The 24011-nt window shown below is 38.4% G+C and overlaps 4 protein-coding genes across 10 annotated transcripts in view; 2 read left to right on the top strand and 2 right to left on the bottom strand.

The window, feature by feature from the left end:
- The window catches only part of emp1 (epithelial membrane protein 1), a 10538-nt gene extending 7336 nt beyond the window's left edge, over positions 1-3202 (top strand). For both annotated transcript variants that reach the window (XM_042430971.1, XM_042430961.1), the window contains exons 4-5: positions 91-231; positions 2103-3202. In XM_042430971.1, coding sequence (XP_042286905.1) covers positions 91-231; positions 2103-2263 — 302 coding nt within the window. In that variant the 3' untranslated portion in view covers positions 2264-3202. The remainder of the gene's footprint in view (positions 1-90; positions 232-2102) is intronic.
- On the bottom strand, positions 3069-12240 carry f8a (coagulation factor VIII associated). Its single transcript, XM_042430887.1, has 12 exons — positions 12129-12240; positions 11610-11656; positions 10787-10859; positions 8953-9112; positions 8680-8748; positions 8421-8541; positions 7113-7205; positions 6762-6826; positions 4625-4706; positions 4431-4477; positions 3985-4040; positions 3069-3868 (listed from the first exon to the last, which is right to left on the bottom strand). The coding sequence occupies exons 1-12, from the start codon at positions 12185-12187 to the stop codon at positions 3787-3789; spliced, it is 954 nt and encodes a 317-aa protein (XP_042286821.1). The 5' UTR covers positions 12188-12240; the 3' UTR covers positions 3069-3786.
- Positions 11666-24011, top strand: si:ch211-243a20.3 (uncharacterized protein LOC100151507 homolog). Of its 5 annotated transcripts, none has more exons than XM_042430935.1 (5): positions 11666-11801; positions 19657-20084; positions 21266-21409; positions 21691-21820; positions 22767-23275. In XM_042430935.1, the coding sequence occupies exons 3-5, from the start codon at positions 21289-21291 to the stop codon at positions 23080-23082; spliced, it is 567 nt and encodes a 188-aa protein (XP_042286869.1). In that variant the 5' UTR covers positions 11666-11801; positions 19657-20084; positions 21266-21288; the 3' UTR covers positions 23083-23275. The 5 variants fall into 5 exon arrangements, with proteins under 5 accessions (XP_042286869.1, XP_042286861.1, XP_042286853.1 ...); XM_042430927.1 differs by lacking the exons at positions 11666-11801; positions 19657-20084 and adding exons at positions 18337-18586; positions 23914-24011 and having other exon boundaries at positions 22767-23098; XM_042430941.1 differs by lacking the exon at positions 11666-11801 and adding an exon at positions 18341-18586.
- On the bottom strand, positions 12406-17553 carry si:ch211-243a20.4. Of its 2 annotated transcripts, XM_042430908.1 has the most exons (6): positions 17229-17553; positions 16514-16792; positions 14354-14475; positions 13422-13550; positions 13173-13283; positions 12406-13083 (listed from the first exon to the last, which is right to left on the bottom strand). In XM_042430908.1, the coding sequence occupies exons 1-6, from the start codon at positions 17320-17322 to the stop codon at positions 13021-13023; spliced, it is 798 nt and encodes a 265-aa protein (XP_042286842.1). In that variant the 5' UTR covers positions 17323-17553; the 3' UTR covers positions 12406-13020. The 2 variants fall into 2 exon arrangements, with proteins under 2 accessions (XP_042286842.1, XP_042286834.1); XM_042430900.1 differs by lacking the exon at positions 17229-17553 and having other exon boundaries at positions 16514-17212.

Genomic DNA, 24011 nt, shown 5'->3' with positions numbered 1-24011 from the left:
ATAGATCAGCAGTAAGCAGTTATGATGCATAAAACATAACGGGGTTACTGTTATTGTCGACCTTTCACTGACAGTGTGTCTGTTTTGTAGAATTACTCCAGACGGCGCAGGCCACCTCGGTGCTGGCCTGTATTTTTGCCATCCTGGCCTTGTTTGTGTTTGTGGCTCAGCTGTTCACTCTACCCAAGGGCCAGAGGTTCACCTTCACTGGCGTTTTACAGCTAATCGCCTGTAAGTAACCTGGGGTCAAATGTCTGACCTGCAGCTATAAGAAATAATGATTTATTTGCTTGCTTCTTATACCTGAGATTTGTCCATTTCTCTGGATGGGATGTTGCTAATGCTTGGCTGGTTTGAGACCCATTTTTAGGCTTGTGTTTCTGTGTTACTGTAAATATTTTCATTTGATAGGGCTCAGCTCTTCTCAGCTTCCTATAGTCCAAAATATTAGAGCAAATAAATGCTGGGAAGGAGTAGCACTGAAAACCAATAAGTTGAGCTTTATTACTGGGACTGAATTGGCAGAACGTGGATCATGATCCCTAAACAATATTGTGAGCCTGTCGGTTCCTCCGTTTGGATCCTTCACATCACATTTGACACCAGATTTATTAAGGCTGAGCTCAGTCTCAGGTTCACTTTTTTCTGCATGATGCCATTAATAAAAAGGTCACGTCTCATCAACATTCTTCTGGTTTTAAGTTTATCCGATGGCACATGATTGAATATCACTGCCCCGTTTAACTTACAGTCAGATTCATTTTTAGGAGTATGAACCTTTGCTGGTGTCAAAAGCTGATAATTGAACATTTTCATACTTCAGGTTGTCAGTCTTTATTGTCGCAGTGATTTGGCATTTTCACAGCCTGTTGGTCCCGTAAATGTAATTTAGCTTTTGGTTGTATGTGCCAGTTGAAAAGGGCAGAAATAAATACATGTGGCTGAAAACAAAATAATATCTTTCAGGGAGAAAAGCAATTTTATACGATAGGAGCAGAGAGGTGATTGTTTAAAAATATGCAAATATTGTCTGGATTGTTTTTTTGTAAATGTGCTAACTATTAGTGAGCAACGTGGACAGAATATTGTTATAAACAATAAGTTACAATATTCACTGAAATGCTTAAAATCAGATGGTAAAGTTAAGTTATATTCATACTGCTGTATTCGCTCTTTATGAGTTGTGACAGATTTTGGTAAAACTGAACTCATTCATGTAGACATGACATCTCTGCGTCACAGCCATGCTAGTGGCTCTGTGAGGTTAGCATAGTGCTAAAGCTCAATGCTAACCTGTTGGTGCTAAGAAGATATAACGTTCAGGGCTGCAACTACTGATTATTTTCATTATCGATTAATCTGTTGATTATTTTCTCAATTAATCATTAATAAAATATCTGAAACCAGTGAAAAATGCCAATCACAATCTCAAAGTGACATCCTGAAATGTCTCATTTTGTCTGACCAACAGTCCAAAACCCCAAAATATTCAATTGACTGTAGTGGAAGACCCAGACATGCAGCAAATTCTTACATTTGAGAACCTGGAATCATCAAATATTTGATCATTTTGCTTAAAAATCCCAAATAGTTGCCAATGTTTACAGTGTTCACCATCCTAGTTTAATGTGAAGCATGCTAACATATGCTAGTTAACACTAAACACAAAGCACAGCTGAGGCTGATGGGAATGTCATTAGTGTTTGCAGATGAAAAGTCGGAGCATCATCAAAGTTATTAAAATTCATCCTGAGGGGAAGACAAATGTTTCTACTAAATTTCACGGCGATCCATCCAACAGTTGTTGAGATATTTCACTCAAAACCACAGATGTATACCTCATGATGGTGCTGGAGGAAAAGTCAGGGGGATTCATCTATTTTCTGGGGATCATGTATGTCTGTACAAAATTTCATGGCAATCCATCTAATAGTTGTTGAAATATTTAAGTCTGGACCAACGTGGCAGACTGACTGACTGTTAAGTTTAAAGTTTAGTAAATTAGCAGGTTTCTCATTTCATTGTGTTTTAATTTCTGCTACACAGTGACAGCTCATGAGTCTTATCTCTATCTGACAGTATTCTCCTCGTCTCTCCTACAGGCCTGTGTATAATGATAGCACCCTCAGTGTACACAGCGAAGTTCCAGGGCACTGAGAAAGTGGGAGGGTTCGGACACTCCTACGTCCTGGCCTGGATCTCTTTTGTCTTCAGCTTACTCTTAGCTATCACCTACCTCATCCTGCGGAAGAAGAGCGAGTAAGGGGATAAGAGGAAGACGGCCAAGGCTGGGATCATATTCCTTTGAGTTTGGGACAGTCAGGAATGGATTTTTTTTTTCAGAATTTGGGGGAAAAAAACCCATTAAAAGGTTGTTGATCTACATTTGCAGCTAGGATAATTAGGGAATAATATTCAATCGCTAACAAGAGCCATTTGATATTTTGAATATTACTTAATTGAACTCATGCTAATATTACACAAAAGGCTTAACTTTTATGGACATTTTTTTTCCATCATAGATTTGTATTTGATTAAACAGAGAGGAGGGTAATATTTCATTCAAGAGTAGACCAGTATGGGCTCCAAAATAATGGTTGAGATTAGGAGGGTGTGACCCCTAAAATTGCTCATTTCAAAGCAGTAGGAGCATCTTTCTACTGGGTCGTTACATATATATATATATATATATATATATGGAAACCTCGGTCATGTACTTTAAAGGAACAGCTTATATTCTGAGAAATACGGTTCACTTATTGTTTTTCTTCTGTAGAGTTAGATGAGAACATCGCTACCAATCTTCTCATCTAACTCTCAGCAAGAAAGTAAATTTCCCAAAAATATCCCTTTAAGAATCGAACAGAGTTGAATTTTGGAATAATAAAGCCATCAGTAAAAGTTTTTTGAGATGTAGTAGTTGAAAACGTTCTGAGAAATTAAAGTACTTACCATCCTGAAGTATCGAGTCGTGAGGCTTACAGCTACTACTGCGAGTTTCCAGAGTCAAGAAGTGAAAAATACTGTATCTGGGAAGGTACGGCATGTTGGCAACACTACAACACTACTTGATGAGAAAACACAAGCCTTTATTTACAGGACAAGTAGTTTTAATCGTGTATCATTATTTTACAACTGAAGTATAGTGTATCCTTTGTTTTTATCGTTGTATATTGTAACCATTATATTTTTGTAACATTTTTTATTGAGTGATTTTTTTTTTAATCCATGTTTGATTTTGTGTGTTTGTAGTTGGCTGCTATCATAAGAAAGTACATGTAATTTGTACAAGTGAACATGAACCAGGGATGGAGGAAGATTGTGTTTCATTTTATCATATTTCAGAACTATACATTAGAAGGTTTTGTTTGTAATTACATTGGAATTTAAGCCATATCATTTATTAATAAAAGAAATTATAACATAAGGCATTAATATGTTTCATCTATTTAACTGCTGTGAATAAATACTACAAGATACAACTCAAAACAGTCACTATTACAAGGCATAATAAATATGTATTAACTAGTCCAGTGTTGTAGTTTGACCAATGATCACATCAGGGTAATAAACAACATACGATCAACTTCAACTGGATTTTCACTGATTTCTAAACCCATGTGATTTGACTTCGTAAGGGGAAAGTTTTATATTGTGTGCAAGTTACAACACTGAGGTTTTGAAAACAACACTTCTTCAGGCCTTACAACAGACCCAGTCAGAAACAGGAATGTTCCATTATATAAAGTATCGTTCCCAGAGGAAGTGAGTAAAAACCGGACTGTACTAAATGCCTTGGCCAGACGGCGTGATGCGCTCCTGAACCACCAGGTGGAGAAGATGATTCTGCTCTGCAGTCAGAAAAGGCCTGATGGAAGAAAAAACAGACAAACACATGATCAATATGGAAAATTAGTATAAGCAGCAATAAAATGCAGCTCCGTCGCCATCACATGATGGAAATAAACATGTTTGAACGCTCACCATAGCTCAATCTGAAGAGACTTTAGGGACTCTGTGTCTTTCTCCTGACACGCCATCTGCAAAACACATTTACTGTTATACACTGCACAAATAAAAGGGCAACTGCAAATTCAGGAGAGCCTGACAAGGTCGTTTTACAACCTCAATAAACATGTACAAAGTCTGCCAGTTCAGAAGAAGTTGCATTACGGAATCTTTTTTATTAAGGGTGTGATGATGAGTATTGATTGCCACACGTTGGAGGACACAGGTTAAAGTCTGATACCACAAACACAACTGCAAATGCTGCAAATAGAAAAACGTCATTCCACTGACAAAGAAAGACAAACCCCTGCATATTTATCACTGCATTGTGAAGGCCATGAAGACCATCATTTTTCCTGTATGAGTCAGCGCAGATCAGGAAATCCTGTGAACTGTACAAGTAAGTGGATGATGAAACTCACCACGACTGACTGCAGGAGGAGGAAAACATTCTCAGGCAGGAAGGTCACTGAAGGAGAGAACAAGCACCGTGTGTACACAACTTCAAGTAACTGTCTTTCATAGGAATTAGGACACAATTTCAGAGTTTTGCAGTAAAAAGGTGTGTGTGTGTGTGTGTGTTTTGTTTTTAAATTGAATGTTGAAGTGTAGCTACCTTGGCTGTGAGGGTCAAACGACTCCCATGCGTATCTCTCCAGGGTCTGTGCATGTTCTGGTAGCAGCTTCTGAGGCGGAGGCTACAGAGGAAAACAATAAAGTTGGACCATTAAAGTAGAATGAGTTGGCCAACAATGATTTGTTTTTATAGTGCCAGTGATACACAGAGGTGAGTACAGACCGCTGTAGGAGTCCAAAAGTCTGCTTTGAAAATCACTCATATTTTCATGTAAACGTGGAAATAATCAGAAAGTTTGAGGAGTCAGAAACATTTAAAAAGAAGTCATACATGTAAAATGAAGAAATATTTAAGATTCTGCACTATTTCTAGGTCAGCAATCAAATTTAAGCAAATTTGTGGCGTTGACTAACTTCACAGATTTCCTTGAGTTGTATCTCTACCATTGAAGAATGACACTCAGGTGGATTTGATCTACTTACCAGAGTCTCATTCAAGTAACTCAACTTGCAGCCAGTGTTCACCTGTTATAAATATGACTGCGGCTCAAGTTTCCAGCAGATCATTGCTTACTAAGTAGCATTGTGATAGTGGAAAACGTGGCATCAGAACTAAAGTGAAAGTGTCAGAAGTCACATTGTTATTCTAAGCAAAGAGGGGCTTCTCAGTGTCAAATCATGGCTAGACTAAAAGTTCATAAAGGGGCAGTGCATTGAACTCTAAAATGCTTTGCAGAAACCTGACCAGTTGCAACAAAAACATGATCAGGCAGACCAAAAGTTGCCACACCATCAGAAGATACCATCAAGCTTAGCTCCCTGAGACATAGAAAAGCAACTTCATCACAAAATTTGCTAAATAAAGAAGGCAAGACTCCAATCAGCAGAGGTACTGTCCAAAGAAGGCTGTCTCGTAGTGGTCTCTGAGGACTAGTAGCAGTTTCTAAACCACTTCTCAGGAGAGGAAACAAGGCCAAACACTTGGGTGGGCTAAGAAATACAAACATTTCACAATGGATGACTGGAAAAAACATACTGATGAATCCAAGTTTGAGATTTATGGCAGTAACAGAAGGGTGTGTGTGAAGAGACAAACAGGAGAGAGAATGAAACCGCAGTGAATCAAACACACAGTGAAACATGTTGGTGGGAATATTCAAGTCTGCCTGCTCAGAGGTCAGACACCTGCACCACACTGACTCCACCCTGACCCAGGAGACGCACCACTGCATTCTTCAGAGACATGTTATACCCTCTGGTTTGAAGGATTCATACTGCAGCAGGATAATGACTCCAAACACACCTCAAAACTTTGCAAAAACTACTTGAGGGCCAAAGAAGACCAATGAGTCCTGACTGTCGTGGACTTTCATCCACAGTCACCTGACTTCAACCCTACTGAACATTTATGGGGGCACTTGAGGACTGAGAAAGCCAAGCATACTGTGACATCACAAGAAGCTCTTAGGAAACTTGTGAAATCATGCTGGAATAAAATGGGTCATCAGCTTTTACACAAACTTGTAGAGTCCATGTCAGCTGGACTGTATGCTGTCATTAAAGCAAAAGGGGACATAAAAAATACTAAGATAGGACGAAATTCATGTACATTTTCCAAAGATTCAGCTTTTCACTCAAATTGTTAAGCTGATATAATCATTTGATGAATGAAAGACAAACAAACAAATGCAAAAATAGAAGTATCATCACTGCTGGTCTCAGACTTTTGGACCCTGTTGTATAAAACCAATATTTTGATCTGATGTATATTCTCTTTGTGTTTCCTTCTTTTTCTGCTTCCAGACAGTTCAACCTGTTACTAGTGTACGGCTGTTTGACAATGAAAGATTGGCAGCTGTTCATGTATTAAAAACGTTCAGATTTTCTCTTCTGTACACAGTTTTCCATTACAACCACCTATAAATATAAATTATAAAACTAGTGAAATGAATCAACAGGACAGGTTTGATTCCTACTTTCCATAAAAGTCCTTTTTTGGGGGTCGTACTGGATTTTCCTCTTCAGTTATATATCATTATTGAGATACAGATGTTTTTCTTGCCATAAATATCACATCTCAGAATCACCATCAAAATCAAGTTCCCATAACTATTGTGATAGTATTGCATTAAGAGTTAACTCTTATATGGCTTGATGTATAAAATCATTGTGCCTACCTCGAGCAACATCAGCAGCAACACTCTGGAGATCTCACATTTTGCCACAATGTCCAGAAAAGCTCCTTAAAGATTTAAAGAGAAATCAAGACAGTTCCATATTTAATAGTTTCTACTCACTGTAATCAAATAAAATGCAATCATGATATTTAATATTTATCATTATCTTTACATTTGTTGGAATTTCCTGATTTTGCTAAAGTTCTTATAACTAAATTGTATTTTTGTAGACATTACATTCAGCCTCTATATAGAAAGTCATATAACCGGGGATCCATTCCGTATGTTTTCCCCCATATGAGAAGATTTTATCAGGTAGAGCCTGCAGATAACTGCCTATCGGAGCCTCACCAACAGGGGTGCTGGTGCCTGGTAGCTGCAGTCCTCTCTCCTGGCATACAAGCTGCATCTCTGTAAACACTGACAGAGCGCCATCGTAGTCACCTGCAAAACACAAGAGACACGCAAGTTCACACAACAGAGAATCAAGTCATATAGACTGTATATGCACACATACATATAAATATGTATATATATATATATATATATATACAACCTGTACAATATCTTCAGTAATAAATGGAAATGTAACAATTTTGTATCATCAGAATATTTTAATAGGATGTCCAAAGTAATTCAGCGATTCAACTTGCATGTAGTAATTTCAAGAAGAAATAGAATATATGATGTGGACGGTAATAACGGCACCCTTCCCTAATATTTGGTTGCACATCCCTTTGCAACGATGACTGCCTCCAAACGTTTCTTGTAGCCATCTATGAGCTTCTTGCACCTGTCAGCTGGTAGTTTCTCCCACTCTCCTTTGCCATTTGTTCAAGTTCCTGAATGTTTACAGGATTCCTTTCCCCAATGGCAGATTTCAGCTCTCTCCAAAGATTATCAATTGGACTGAGATCAGGACTCATTGCTGGCCAGTTTTTCAACCATTCTTGAGTGCTTTTGGATGTGTGTTTTTGGGTCTTTATCAGCTTCAGACTTCTTAATAACGTTGCGAACTGTTGTAAAACAGGGATACCAAGGTCTTTGGAGATGGCCTTGTACCCTTCAGAGGTCTCATGTTTGGTTATAAAGGCACTGGTGATGCTCTCAGACAGCTAATTCAAGTCATGCGGGCACTGACAAATTATCACAGGTGAGTAATTTCTAATTTATCACAGGTTGGTCAAATGTTACTATTTTTTTCAAACTGATATGAAGGGTGCCAATACCAGTGTCACAGCAATCTTTCAGTTTTTATAGTTTTTTCCTCCTATTTTTTTTTTAAAGATACTGTTTCATCATTTGTTGTTCTGTACCAAACATGAGTGTCTATAGACCAAAGCTGTTTCACTAGATTCATTCTTTTCAGAAGAAATTCTACATGATGTACTTAAATTTCATGGCTGCCAATAATGGTGACCAGAACCACAAATGTTAACCGCATTGTGGCTCTCATGGAAAAGTCATTACAGTTCATCCTCTGGGCACCTTGAATGTCTGTACCAAGTTTCATGACAATTGATCCAACAGTTGTTGAGATATATCAGTCTGGACCAAAGTGGTGGATCGACCAACCAACCAATCTCTAGAGCTATGACGCTAGCTAATAAAACATGCATCAGCTACATAATCAGATGTAAATGGACAGACTAAACTCACGTGTGAGAATTTTACATGTGGCCATTTCTCCCATTGACAACAGAGCTTCAATTGGAGTCTGTGTCTGCAACTCCGCAGCCCTCTGGTAATGAACAATAGCCTCTCCTGGTCTGTTCATCTCCTGTTGAAGCAAGAGGGGGGAGTTAAGATTAACATATTTAATGAAATACATCAACGTTAAGCAAAAATATTTAAAAAATAAATAAATAAAGATAATTCATCTTGTGGGACAGCTTGAATCTGTGGTCCAAAGTTTTACCTTGAGCGCGTTGCCAAGTTCTAGACACAAGCTGGCTGCCATCACAGGCTGGTTCATCTCAATGTACACCTGTAGACCATTTGAACAAAAGCATTATCCTGCCGTCTCTGTATGGATATGGTAACAACACAGAACGCTACTACAAAATCTATACTCAATAACTTCAATCTGTTCACATATTCAACAAAAAATCACAGATATTTATACCACACACACATGCTTTTAACACTAAAACATATCATCTAAAACAGAAAACTAGATATCACAGTGTACCTTGATGGCAAAGCTGTAGCAGTTGAGTGCAGCCTGAAGGTGCTCATCAAAGCCCGGAGCCTGCAGGGCCCTGTTCTCCTTCTCAGACGAGAGGAAGAGGCGGGCAGCATCGGTTAACGCCAGGGCCTCTCCAGGAGCGTTGAAGAGAGTCTGCTCACACCTGCAGTCAAGACGTTCAGAATATGTAATAACAACAGAGGCACTGATGAACACAACAGTAAACTTGTCATGCCCATGAATGATACAGGATCCCACTGTGCCAATTAGGAACATCTCTGTCACCCTGTGGTGGTTTATTGTTTGGGCAGGAATAACTACAGAGGAGCCATCATTCATTAAACTATACATTTACGAGATGATCTGACTGACTGGTTCATAAGTCTTACTAATTTTTCAATCTTGGAAACCATTGGTTATCTGTCTGACGACGATTTTGCCTCTGGGGGCAATGGCCAATATTTTGGCTAAATCGTCATCAGACAGATAGTTGATGGGTTCAGAGATTGCATTTTGGCCGATGCGTTCCACCTCTTCTGCTCTCAACATGGACAGTTTACCTGCAACCAACCAAAGCCCGCTCAAATGTGTCAATAGCACTCGGACTACAAACGGAAACCAGAACGCTTCTGGTACCAAAATCTTGTCCCGTTGCCTACAGATTGTGCATTTATATGCAGCATATGTTTATAGAGATTACTCATTTTTAAATTTTTTAAATGACAATGTAGCAATCTGTCTGAACCAATCAGTATTTTTTTGAGCTAAAAACTGTCAAGATTTCTAAAATTGTGCAACATGATATGATAAGACATGTGAGTGGTGAATGAACAAATTACTTGATTAATGTAAAGATAACGTAGCAAACTTTTGACTCTACTGTCGTCACTCTGAATATTCGAGAACTCAGTAATGTGACGTCAAGTTTTATCAGATTCTGATCAGTGGTGTATTTCATACATCTATTAGACAAGTTTAAGTTTAAGCCACAGAACTATCACTCCAATGCACAAACCAAATTACTTTTCTTTGTTAATCCCAGACAAAACTACCACATATTCCAGAGGCAGGCTATCCTAAATAGGGTACCTCATGTTTAAATGCATCTACATTCTTTTCATTTACTTCACTTAACATGAGGTTGTTGTGAAACTCATTTCAAGCCATTAACTTGCCTCTATTCTTCTGGGAATACTTAACACAAGATTTTGGAACCTGGCTGCAGAGATTTTTCCCATCCAGCCACATGAGGCTCACAGTAGTCTCAATGGTGATTAAAGGGGTTGAGGTCAGGGCTCTGTGCAGGCTAGTCAAGCTCTTCAACACCAAACTGGGAAAACCATTTCTTTATGAACCTCATTTTGTGCATGGAGGCAGACACAGGAAAGAGCCTTTCCCAAACTGTTGCCGCACACTACTGTATGAAATATCACTGTCTGTTTGTGTTTAGTACAAATTTCCCTCTTTGTGTTTCCCTGGATAGTTTATTTGAGAGGTTGTAACCCTGGAAGACTTGACTAATTTGGATGGGTGAAGCCTCATATACACTTAAGATAAATGTTTGAATATATTTTTGCACAAAATGAGGACTGTGGACTTTGTCCCCCATCATTTATATTGAAAGTGCATGAAGAATGGATCTTTTAATAGCCAGTATGAACAGGAGGAATGACTACAGCAAGGAATTTTTGGTGTTCATTTGGGCACCTGACTATTGTTTTGAGACAGACTTGAAAATTATGACCCTGTCCTTTTAATAGTGTATCTATACACTGAAATTCTTCAGATAAATCTGATACAAAGGGTGTGAGTGCGCATTAACTTAGAGTCCTCTTACCGAGCCATGGCCAGGTTACAGAAGGCAGCATATTGCAGGCAGTCTTGCTGCTTCAGCTCCTTGGCTAACTGACCTGAGAGGACAGAACAAGAACAAATGAGATATAAACTGACAAGAAACAGTTTAAAGGACGCATTCACAATTTTTCCAGTCTGTTTTAAAACAACAGTCTGGTGCCCAAATTAACATTGAAACAGGTTTCTCTTGCTCTAATCACTCCTCTTGTTCATACTGGCCATTAGAAGATCCCTTCATAATGAACTTACAAAGTGATGGGGGACAAAATCAACAAGCCTCCTTCTGTGCAAAAATGTACTTAAAAGTTTATCTGAAACTAATATGAAGCTCCAACCATCCAAATTAGTCATATCAAGTAGATGTCTTTTAACGTTACAGTCTTTTTAGTGCCAAAGTTCCTCTTTTTGTTTCTGTACTTCCACCGTGGCTCAACAGGGAAACACAAAGAGGGAATTTGATGCTAACAAGACTGTAAATGTGGCAGATATCCACTTGATATGACTAACTCAGACTGCTGAATTTAAATGCATTTCTGCACAAAATGACGGTGTGGACACACTGTGGATTTTGTCCCCCATCACTTACATTGAAAGCACATTTGGGGATCTTTTAATAGCCAGTATGAACAGGACGAATAATTACAGCAAAGAAAACCTCTTTCACTGCTCATGTGGACACCTGACTGTTGTTTTAAGACAGACTTGACACATTGTGGACCTATCCTTAACTAACGCAGAGCTGGAAGAAAGGCTGGTTGGTGTTATTTAGTGCATAATCTGAATACGGTCATTTTTACGTTACTTACCAAACTGTTCACTTGCCTCCGCTACATTGGGCTTCCGAAGAAAACGTCTGTGACAAGGAAAAACAAGCCTGTCAGTTTTCTAAAATTTCACAGTTAGCGTTAAGTAACTCGTTATCAAGCTATCGTAAATCCAACTAATTAAACGTCGAGTTAATCAGCTTTAAGAGAGGATTGATTAAGCATCGCTGCACGGTAAGCTTAGCTTGTTTTGCTAACTGAGCTGTAGCTTGTAAACGTTAGCTGCCAAATACAACAGCAACACCTTAGTTACTGTGTTTTATAAACCTGGATGGTACCAGTACAGTCTATCTAATTTTATTAGCTCTAAAGAATACAGTAAAAGCACATCCACACACACAAAACCGGGTTAACCGTGACACTGACAGGAAAGGTAACGTAAGTGGCAGTTATCGTTAGCTAGCTGTATCGCTTATCTGTAACATTATTGCAAAGTAAATTTACACTAAACCTTATAATCAGTCCTGTTTCTGTTAGAGATAATGTAACTGATAGCCTTACTTTTTCAGTTTATTTGATACAGCGCGGTATCTCGCCAGAAAATCTCCTTCTGCAGCCATGATCAATACAGGAAAAACAACTAAAATAAACCAGGAAGTCCGACTTGACAGGAGCGTTGGCATTGGCTCGTAGAATCCATACATCACAATTTCATTGGTTGACGTTTACTAAGGGTGGAACTTATCAGAGAAGGAAATGCCCAAATAAGGAGTGATGTTACTGCTACGCAGGGATGGCGAGCTTTTAAGAAACCAGACTGAGACAGGTGGCAGAGAAAGATTTATTTTTACAATTTCTGTAGTTAGTAAAAATCAACTATGTACATTTACTCACGTACTGCACCTAAGTACAGTTCTGAGGTTCTTTGCTTCTGCAACTTTATACTTCTACTTCACTATATATTCATTGGGAAATGCATTACTTTTTTTAAAATCTTATTGTATATATTAATCCACAACATTTATTTGATAGCTGTAGTTACTAGTTACTTGCATATTCAGATTTTAAAAACCTGTAATGAATATGTAAAATATGATGCATTGCTATATAATAAGTAAACCACAGCAAACAGCCACTCCATGGCAACCAGCTACAACATTAAAATGCTGCTTGCATGTCACTGCATCAGTAATAATAATCCAATCCTATAATATATAATGATGTAACAATGAGACTATAAATACTTACTGTACATTTAGCTTTTTTGCAGTTTTACTTAAGTAACATTTTAAGTGAATTACTTTTACATGTAACAGCATTTTTGCATCGTGGTTTTGCGACTTTTACTTGAGTAAAGAGTTTAAATACTTCTTCTACCACTACACAGTGACACAACAAAGCAAAATAAGCTGACATAAATATCACAATCTTTTGAACCAAGTTTGTTGATGATTCAGAAGTTCTCATAGACAGACTCAAATACACCTTCATCCTGTTTTTGTGTGGTTTTCGCCATCTATGGAGGGAGTAGAAGACAAGTCAGCAACTGTAGGTTTTTACACTGATAACAGAAGATGTGACAAAGTGCCAAAAGATCACACTAACCGTTTTTGGGGTTTCCTTTGTTTTGGGTGCAGCTTTTCCTTTGTCTGGCTCGCTGTTGGCAGCTGAGCGGTCCAGCACATCATAAATGGACCTGGGCCGAGGCTCAAGACTCTAGAGAACATTTTTCACATCAGTTTCCAAAAAATATAAAAATATATAAACACGTGGTTGTAAGTGGAGATGAGGGATAATACATATGCAGAAGAATGAAATGTATCTATCTGTACTGATAAACAGAAAGGTTCTTACAGCGTAGAAAGACGTAGATGAAGCTGTTGGTACATCAACATGGTCCTCTCCCTCCTCTCCCTCCTTCCTTTCTTCTTGGTTCTGCTTTCGTTTTCTGCCACTGTTGACACATTCAGTGATCTTTTCTTTCTAAAAATGATAATTTAATGCATCATTAGAAAAAAAAAACTATGAAATACACTGATGTTCTGGATAACAGTGTAGGCCAACCTTACAGTGTTCAAGACATTAAGAAAAAGACAATTGTTAAATCAAGCAGAATGACGATTATTTTCTGATTCCAGCTTCTAAAATGTGAATATTTTCTGCTTCTCTGAGTTCTGTAATATTTTAAATTGTCTTAATGGTTTTGGACTGTTTTTGGCCAGAAAAAACAAGACATTTGAAGATGTCACCTTTGGCTCTCGGAATGTGTGATTGTCATTTTTCACAAATGTTTTTGATTAATTGATTGATTGTGAACGTAATCTAAAATGAGACTGAAAATAGTTGCAGCTCTAATTGACAATTTGCAACATATCTGTTGCCAATTAGCTGAAAACACTGGTGATAGAGCATCAGCTGGCTACATTGGAAAATAACTTCAACAATAACTTAAAACATCCTGAACATATATTTAATGAAATGTTCTTTACTTAGTGTGGATTGTTTCTCTGAGGTTACACAGGACTTGAGCACTGAGAAGTGAGATTTGAACATTGAGGTGATGGGACTCCACTTCAACAGGAGCTTCAGAAACTAAGTGTTTTAAAATACTAAAACTTCATTGATCCCCACGAGGAAAATACTGAAACTGAGCTCATCTACAACACTGTCGGCCAGCATTACAAGCCTCATAACACCACAGTTAAAGTCTGTCACACAGCAACACTGTAACATTGCAACAAGATGTTTCATAACTCCTGGCAGGTTATGAACGAGACACATCTTACCCAATGTCCTCTGAAGACATACACCGAGCCAGCCACACTGAAAACCAGCAGCACAGCAGTGAAGATGGACAGTGTGATTGATTCTGTGTAATCATACATCGTGTTTGCCTTGTAGCCGCCATCTGGAAAACACACACCTTTCTATGTCAGTCTGTGCCAGGAATGCATCATAACTGGACATCAGAAGTTCTTCATCTGTGAAGCAAGTAGTTTACTGGCGACTCAGTAAAGATGTTTGAGATCAGTGGACATTTTTCATATATTGTGATTAACTGAATATATTGTCAACATCTGTATTAGTCCATTAAAGGATTTTGACAGTGGTTCTGAAGAGTCATAAAAACTGATATGAAAGAAAAACATGTAAAAAAAATGACGTTTCTTTTTTCTCAGAAGATTGGACTTTTTCTTGAGAAAAACTGGAAACGTTCACCTTTTGCAACCTCTAAATGTAATTTCAAAGAAATGATCAGAGACAGAACAATCACTCCCACAGCTCAGTACTAATGATGAAGACCCGTGGGACACAAACAAATGGTGCAACATCCCCCTAGCAACTAACTAGTAACTAGCTTGTTTGGAAAAAATGTGTAAATGAGCAACTTCCAACGATTTACGTGACTTTGTGCAAAGAGGAACTTGATTTTTGGTTGTATCTATAATTTTGAAGGCAGAGGACATACCCAGAAACTATGGTAATGATCTTCAGACATTTATCCACACAGGCTCAGTTTCTCATTGCACCACTACATCACTTTTACTTTGCTGTTTTTTCTGCCAATCACTACATACATTGTTAAAACCGTAGTTATGAGCAGCAGAGTCTGAAAAACAGTTTTTGTCAGTGTTTGAGTTGTAATTCAAATTTCTGACAACTTCCATTCGGCAAAAAGAACTGCAGTGTCAACACACTACTGGCAAAGTCACGATCACTGGGAGTTACATCTATATATAATAATACAATCAATTCAGCTAACTTTAAAGTTAACATATCATGCACATTTCCAGGTTTACATTTTTAGTCTGGAGCTCTACTAGAATATCTTTGCATGATATTTATCTTATACTGGCCCTTTATGTAGCTCCTCAGTTCAGCCTCTGTCTCTAAAAGGCCGTTTTAGCTCCTGTCTGCCCGCCTCCCGACGAGCCCACTGTGTTCTGATTGGTTAGTTCCTGGAAACTGCACTCAGAAGACTTTTGGCGGTTCAGGAGGCTACATAAACAAACAGTAGTGCTTCTTTTCCCCTTTCTTTCCTCAAAATATAAACTTCTCAAATACATCTGTACATATTTAAGCCCAAATCCAATCTGACCATGCGAGTGGACAACATGAACTCATGGACTGACTTTGGCAACAAAGGCCACAGAATGGACGGCAGGTTGTGGGCGTCAGAAGTAGAGGTAACTTTGAAAACTTGCAAATGAGTTGAAGGCAGCATCTTTACGTTCACCTCAGGTGAAGTTTGACCATGTTTAACACAGACATCTGACATTATAACAGTATATAAATGACATAAAATCACAAAGGCATGTTATGTCCCCTTTTAACAAACTATACATTGTTTCTATCTTGCTTCACTTCTTAACAACCTGCTACAAATATGAAATACAACCAAAGTAGCAAATTTAGGAAATTCAAATGGTGTGACTCCAAGGCTATCGGTGGGTGCAACTATTTATTTTAGAAAATGTGTGTGCACCCCCCCCCCCCCATTACTTCGGCATTACTTCGTCTACTATCCCACAATGCTTTGAGAGGGGATTCACTGGCATCCTGTAGAAAGTGAATAGGGATGAACATTACTTTGTGTTGCATAGCATTTGTTGGGTCTTCACCACCTCTGACAAGGTGGCAAGTGGACATTAATTTAAGGGATCACAAATAAAAATGGTTGGTTATCACTACCCTACGGTGTGCAGACACTACTTGTTTAAGTGTTCTAAGATTACAAACTCATCATAACATACGTGTATTTGCATATACATGAGATCACAGGAAGCTCACACCTTATAATCATCTTCAATTTGAAAAGCACATTCAATGACAAAACTGAAGAAACATGTTTCACAGATGTCACAAGTTCTTTATGATACTTTACTACCCTAAAGATCCTTTTCATTTACATCTTTCTTTCAACATTTTCTTCTTTTCTTACTCACCTCTCACTCGAAGAAACCAGTAAACTTTGGCTGGTCCATATTGGCAATAATATTCCCCTGAATTATCAGGTTTTTTAAGGCTTTTCAGCACAAATGTCTCATTAACCGTTGTTTGACTGTTAGCTGTCGCAGGGATGTCATGGTTATATATCTGCCCGTTGGACTGGTTGTAGCAAGTCAAGCTGTCTCTGCTTTGGTTTGCTGGTTTCGTCAACTGATAATTAATTGTGAGATTTTCGCCTGCGAGGGCCACAAAGACAATGTCTTTCAGGCATATATCTGTGAAGGGACATAACACAGAGGAGAATATGACATCAAAGAAATATGAATATCGAAACATATTTGGGTGCAAACACATCCAAGAGTTAAAACTGAAAGCGTTCATAGTCAGTTAAAATATAGCCCATCATACGCAAGTTGTTTCTTTCTTTTAATTTTGTTTGAAAGGACGGTTTTAAACATAAATGTTGCCGTTTGATGCACTGTACTGGAGTTACCTTATCTGCAGTCCCTTGTCACCATTAAAACATATTACAGCACAGTACTACACAAAAAACATAATACAAATGATAAAGAATAATACAGATAAAGACAGTATATAGCGTACAAAATAATATAGGATAGATATTACAAGGTTACACACAGTAGCATGATGTCAACTAGAATGACTAATGGATACTTGTCCAATTAAAATCAAGAATGTCGAATGGCTTACTTTGAACACACTTCCCAGAGTGCACAGAAGGGATGAAAAATACAAATATCCAAGTCAACATGAAAGAAAGAAACCCAGATCGTTGAGGTGTCATGTTTTTGTAGGTATTCAGAGTCGTCTACATCTAGTCCTCTTCAGTGTGCTTGTTCTGTGTGACCCTTCAGTGTTTCTCAGCTTTTCTTGGTACATACTAAACTGTAGTGTTTGGGTTCCTGTTTCTGGCAAAGCCACTTCCTCAAAATTCAGATTTTCTATATTTTTTGAAACTGAGTCACTGGGATCACTAAAAGAGTCAAAGCAAGAATAAAAAAAAGAGCTCTGTTTGACTCATGGCATTTAAGATTAAAGGCTGAAAACATTATTTACAAGAAGCTTAGATATTGTACAAAAACAGCTCCTAACTTGCTGTGAGTTGTGTTAAGAGGAGGTATTTTTGGTTGCATTACTGCATTACATCAGCTTCTGGTTGTGAAGTGAAGTGCAATGTTGGCTTTTCTCCACTACACAGTGAGACAGTGTTGGAGAACTAAGTGTGAGCAACAAGCACATGCCTCATCATGTGGTTGTTTAAAAGACTCAAGTATGTTGAAAGAGAGAGAGAGAGAGAGAGAGAGAGAGACAGAGAGAGAGAGAGAGAGAGAGAGAGAGAGAGAGAGAGAGAGAGAGAGAGAGAGAGAGAGAGAGAGAGAGAGAGAGAGAGAGAGAGAGAGAGAGAGAGAGGCAGGAGTTCAGCTGAAGGTGACAAATTGCCTGTTGTTAATGTGAACCAGCTGTCTCTGGTAGTGTGACTTCTTCACCGCAGTAATTCTCTGTGGAATCACTCTCAGAGAGGCATGCAGATGTTGAGGTGCGGTGGTTATTATCATTTAACCCCATTTGTCTGTCTGTTTTTCTTTCTCCCTCGACGCCTTTCTTCCTTCTGCCTCTCCACTTGACTTTTTCACCATTTTCTCTCTGGCTGTATTAGTGGCCAACTCTGACCTCACCTCAGCCACAGCATGAAAACAGACATGCAGAGAGAAAGAAGGAGAGCTGGAATAACATCTGGAAGACAGTCAATAAAGAATAATTCATTCCATTTTTATATCCCGTCTCCTCGTCTCTCCTCCAAACTGAGGAGAAAATTACACAAATCCTTTACTCATTATATAAACACTGATAGATGAACAGGTTGATCTTTAGCTTGAAATAATCTATGTAAACATCTTGGATCTAAATGAGGAGAGCATCACTGATTTTTTGACTTTTTTAACCAGATATAATAACATGTGGTATTATATGAGGTAAATGGGGCAGAGAGGAAAATGTTTTTTTGTTTGATTTTTTGAAGTTGATCAGATCTCTAATGTCTCCTGAAAGTAAGTATTTTTACTCAAATACTGTACTTCATCTTTGAGATACTTATACTTGAGCTTAATTTTATGCATAAACACTTTATTCTCCTGAGCTTCAGTTGAATTAGTTTAGTTTTAGTATTCTCATCATACTGTGTGTTATTTGGCCATTTAGCTGTTTAAAAAGTCGAGTTTTCTCTGTTAGTTTATATCTTCATCAGGATGATATTTCTGTATCAGCCTCCAGAGTTTTAGAGGGACAATAAAGTGAATCTTGAACCTCAAAAACATATGATGAGTTTATAAAACATGATGCATTTTATAAGTGAACCATCTGAATGTGCTGTAACATTAACACTTGTTGATGATGTTAATGCATCAATAATAACAATCCAGTAATATAATAATATAAATGACAGGAGCCACTAAAGATACTTCAGGTACATTTAATACTTCTTTACTTTTACTTAAGTAACATTTTGAATACATGATAAAGGAGTATTTTATAATGTCTGAAACGTATTCTTAAAGTATTAAAAGTAGTAATATTCAAAATGCAGATTAGCCAGTTTCAGAGTGTGTATGCTGCATATTGTTTTATTATTATTGGCTGTCTAACTACTTAACATACTGTGGGGTAATTTAATCTATAAAAAATATATATCTTATATACCGATCATATGTTTGCATGTGAATCTTGACTATTGTTGTCAAATAATTTACTGGAGTGAGAAGTAAAATGTTTCCTTCTGAAAGAAAGTGGAGTGAAAGTTTAAAGTAGCAGAAAAATACTTCAGTGAAGTACGACGTCTTGCTCTCCTGAACAAAGTATGATAGTAAATACTCTCAGTTTCTGGTTATTGCTCCTTCAAACTTTAAAAAAATCACTCTCCAGTATTTTCATGGAGACGACTCAGAGCTGCACTGCTTTTTGTGAGGGTGTAAAGGGCAGACGATGGGAAGCAAAGACAGATGAAAAGCTCCATAACTCAAGTTTCGAGGAGACCACAGTGCATTACTCTAGAAACCTGATCCTGCTAGCAGAGCGAGGTTACATGTACAGCTGCTGATATATACCTGTCTGTTCCATAAAGGGAGTTAAGAGGAGGAGAAGAGACGAAAACAGAGTCAATTATGAGACATATCTGAAAGAGGAGGACGTGCCACACATCTGGCAGCAGCTGGATGTCATAGTGCGAGTGGGAAGGAGAGACAGAAAGTAAAAGTTGGGAGAGTGTTGGGATGTGAAGATACGACAGCTCTCCACAGAAGAAGAGTTTTTTAAGCGTCCCTGCACTGGACCTGCACACTCTCGTCCTAATTATATTACAGCTGCGAGCCGAGGGTGGAGAGAGCATCAGAGAAAACGAGAGAGAGAGAGAGAGAAAGAGAGAGAGAGGGGAAGAAATCAGGAGAAAAGTGCGCGGCAGTGACAGAACGGAGAGAAGCAGCTGGTATTCAAACCACACAGAAGAAGGACTTCCTGCTGAGACTTGAAGCATCATCATCATCATTTCAAGTTGTGAGTATTGGCTCATTTGCTCAGCTTTTAGTTGAGACCAGTACAGTCAATTTGCAAAGATGAAAGTGACTATCCAGTTATTTTAGCAGAAATAAAAAAAAAAATCATCTAGTGAGGAGCAACTGGTCAAGGGTTTTGCCAGATGTGGAACAAGCTGCATCAGGTTATTGTACGGCTGATTTTCTCTGCGCCTTTGAACAGCTTCCCAATTCCCAAGAAAACGTCTTTAATACCCAAACAATGAGTCATCGGCTTATTATTGTCCAGTATGATTCACAGACTTTGTCATATGGATGCAATCCTGCTCTTTTTCTGGGTCGCCTGCCTTCACCTCGCTGGTGGGTTTTTTTTCTACTCAAACCTGAAGTCATAAGTTTGGAGTAAAATGGAGTAAAATGATCAGATTGGACTGTGATCATTCTCTTCACATAACTCAGACACACAGAGCCGACGTCACAAAAAGACGATTTTCTTCAGGTCTTTAGTTCAAATAATTGTATTTCAGATAAAAGTCCTTTATCAAATGTAGTAATAGTTTTAATCACAGTGTTGTTTTATTGATATATGGATGTGTGTGTGTTTGAAGGCAGCAGTGGAAGACGTATTCAGATCAGCAACACAAGTAGCAAGAAAGTTCATTTTACTGAAGCAAAAGTATAAAAGGACAAAAGTATTATTAGTATTATGCAGAATTAGACTCTGTAACTGTCAACATTATTATTGGATCTTTATTCAATAAGCAGGACTTGAATGTTGTATTTGGCAATATTATAGTTGGCTGAGCTGGAGTTTATTTTAAGTTTATTTTAGAACAGTGCATCATACTATTTAAACTCATTTGTCCCTAAAATCATCATTTGAAAACATCACAGAATTAATATTATCTATAAATGTAGAGAAGTAGAAGTATAAAGTCAAAGAAAACACAAATACTAATAACATTTGAAAGTAGAAGCACTTCAGAACTGTATTAAAAGCACAGAACTAGTAAATGTGGACTGGAGACAGATGTTTGTGCACATCTGCACGCTGCTGTATGAGGAGAAAACTGAAGTCTGTGTTTCATCACTTTTTCACTTCGTCCTTTCTGTTTTTAATTCATGTTTTATGAAGTTTTTCATTTTTGTGAAGTTTGTTTTTCATTTTTTCATTCTTTTTTTGTTTGTTTTGTTTTTTTTAAGGAGGAGTGTCTGCTCTGCTCGTCATGGCTCCTCCCGCTCTGTTGATGGTGCTGATGGTGGTTTCCATGGCAACTGGGGCCCGTTCAGTCAGCAGCGAGGAGGAGAACGAACTGGATTATGGGTACTGGAACTACAGAGAGGGAGGTAAATCATGAGCCTGTTTTTGATCTTTTCTGGTTTCCAGACACAGAGTGTCATAAATCACTGTGTGACAAAATGTTTGAAGCTGTGAATTATAAGAAATAATTCACAAGTGAAGTGAATGAAATGCAGCAGTTTATGATTCATGACGAATAAATTCTAGAGAGATGACGGCGATAAGGTAATTATAACACATGTGCTTCTCTGAGTCTCCAATATTCCTGATAGTTTGAGGCTGTTTTCTGTGTAAATCAAAGCCCGATGATGTCATGTTTTCATTTCAGCTGATAGAGTCAACGTGGCCTCGGTACGCAGTGTGACCAGAGTTTTAGACGCCTGGGGAAAACGCATTTTCAATGAGATCAAGACTCTGCTGCACTCACAGCCCAGCACACTGCTGCCTGACTACTCCAGGTAACTTTAACACCATCTCATCCTCTCACAGCTCCGAAAAACTCTTCATTCCACTCCAACACTTTCTGAAACACATTTTTAGTGACTATAATTATACATCTGATGATTTCTTTTCTGCAAATATTTCTACTGCAATCAGTTTTGTTGGTCTCCGAGTATCACAGAGGCTGTTCTTCATGATGAGACTAAAGGGGATCCTGATAGGAGAAATTCCTCCTGTTCATACTGGCTGTTCAATTATCTCCCTCAAATGTGCTTTCAATGGAAGTGATGGAGGACAAAATCCACAGTGTGTCCACAGTCATTCTGTACAAAAATGCATTTAAAAATTTATCTGAAGCTTCTATTCAGCTTCAGCAGTCTGAGTTAGTCATATCAAGTGGATATCTGACACATTTACAGTCTTTTTAGCATCAAATTCCCTCTTTGTGTTTCCTCGGACAGTGTTTCCCTGTTGAGCTGCAGGTGGAAGTATAGTAACAAAAAGAGGAACTTTGGCACTAAAAAGACTGTAACGTTGAAAGATATCTACTGGATTTGACTCGTTTGGACGCTGAAGCTTCATATTAGCTTCAGACTGTGGATTTTGTCCTCCATCACTTCCATTGTAAGGTCATTATGAAGGGATCTTCTAATGGTCAGTATGAACAGGAGGAATGATTACAGCAAGAAAAACAGGTTTCAATGTTCATTTGTGTTCCTGACTGTTTTAAGACAAACATGAAACCAACTGCCCGTCTGTTGTTAGTAAGTTATTTGACTTCATATGTTGATAAGAGAATGAATGAGAGTGTTGCAAATAAGAAACCAGAACAGTAATGACGGTCAATCATCTACTCAATATTCACTTCAAATCTTTAGCAGCTGTTTCCAGCTGTCAGCGTGTTTTCAAGCGACAGTGTTTTAGTGTCTCTCTGAAGTTGAAGCTCCTCTGTTCCTCCTGCAGGGTGCGCCCTCTGTCCGAGTCCGTCAACGACCTGTTCAGAGAAGTCTCCCTGCTGCACCGGCGCATCACCGAGCTCAGCCATCGCCTAGCAACCCTGGAACCTTTCCTCCGTCTCCACGGCTACCGAGAGGAGGGGGAGGAGGGGGCGAGAGGAGGCCGGGCTCTGAGCCTGAGAGGGGAGGTGCCAAGCCTGGCCCGGTTCAGACCGAGGCCCGGACTGAGGGGGAGCCCACCGAGGGGGAGCCGGGTGGTGAGGAAGCGACGGCTGAGAGTGTTGAAAGACGGGGGAGGGAAGGTGGTCCAGACTGAGACATAGAGTGGACAGGAGGAAGGTAAAGAGAGGGAAAGTTTCAGATTTTGCAAATATTATATAATGTGTGAAATATATCTTTGAAATGTGCAGATTTTCTTTTTTTTTTTTTAAACAACAATAACTTGTCCTGTGAGGTCAGGACTGATTTTGTAGTCAATGAGATAACTTCTTGAATAAACTCTTGTGATTGTCACTATTTTTGTTTCTTACTGTGAGAGTTTGAATCCTGACAAACAGGAACACAAACCTCCTTCCTCACTCATAAACAAAATACATGTGTTTGACTTATCACACTTTAAAATGAGAAATATTCTGTCAGTTTCATTCTTGACTCTGGAATCAGCAGCAACTTCCTTTTTGTTTCCAGAACTTTCAACCTGCTCTACACATACATGTATTTTTTCATTTTTCCTTTTCATTTACTGTCACACGAACATTTATGAAGACTCAAAGAGGTCAATATTAATAAAATACTGAACATAAATAACTAGCTGTTACTTCTGCGTGAGCACAGACACAGACTCGTAATGAACAGTGGCTTTAAAAAATAAATCTTCACTGAGGAGAAAATGTGGATGTGAAGTAAAAAAGACATTTTGACATCACTGGGATGAACTAAACATGACCTGTGATAAACTCTGTTCTTGTGAAAAGAAGCAGGATCTTACTTAAACATATGAGCACTTTGGTTCCTCATATTTAAAAATGATAAAAGCAGAAGAGAAAATGTGACATGAGAGGCCAAGAAAGGTCATTTTGCTTCTTAATATACTCATGCACATGTATTTTTCCAACATGTAAAACAGTCACATATATCTTATTCTTTTCTGGCAGTGTGCAACCGGTGGCTCTGTTTCTGGAAAGAGTGATTCCTCCTCCTCCTCCTCCTCATTTGATCCGTCAGACACGTCATGTCACAATGTTTAATTATT

Source organism: Thunnus maccoyii, chromosome 2 (genome assembly GCF_910596095.1).
Source record: "Thunnus maccoyii chromosome 2, fThuMac1.1, whole genome shotgun sequence".
Taxonomy (NCBI): domain Eukaryota; kingdom Metazoa; phylum Chordata; class Actinopteri; order Scombriformes; family Scombridae; genus Thunnus; species Thunnus maccoyii.
Note: the sequence above shows the minus strand (reverse complement) of the source record. Positions and strands in the feature narration are given on the sequence as shown.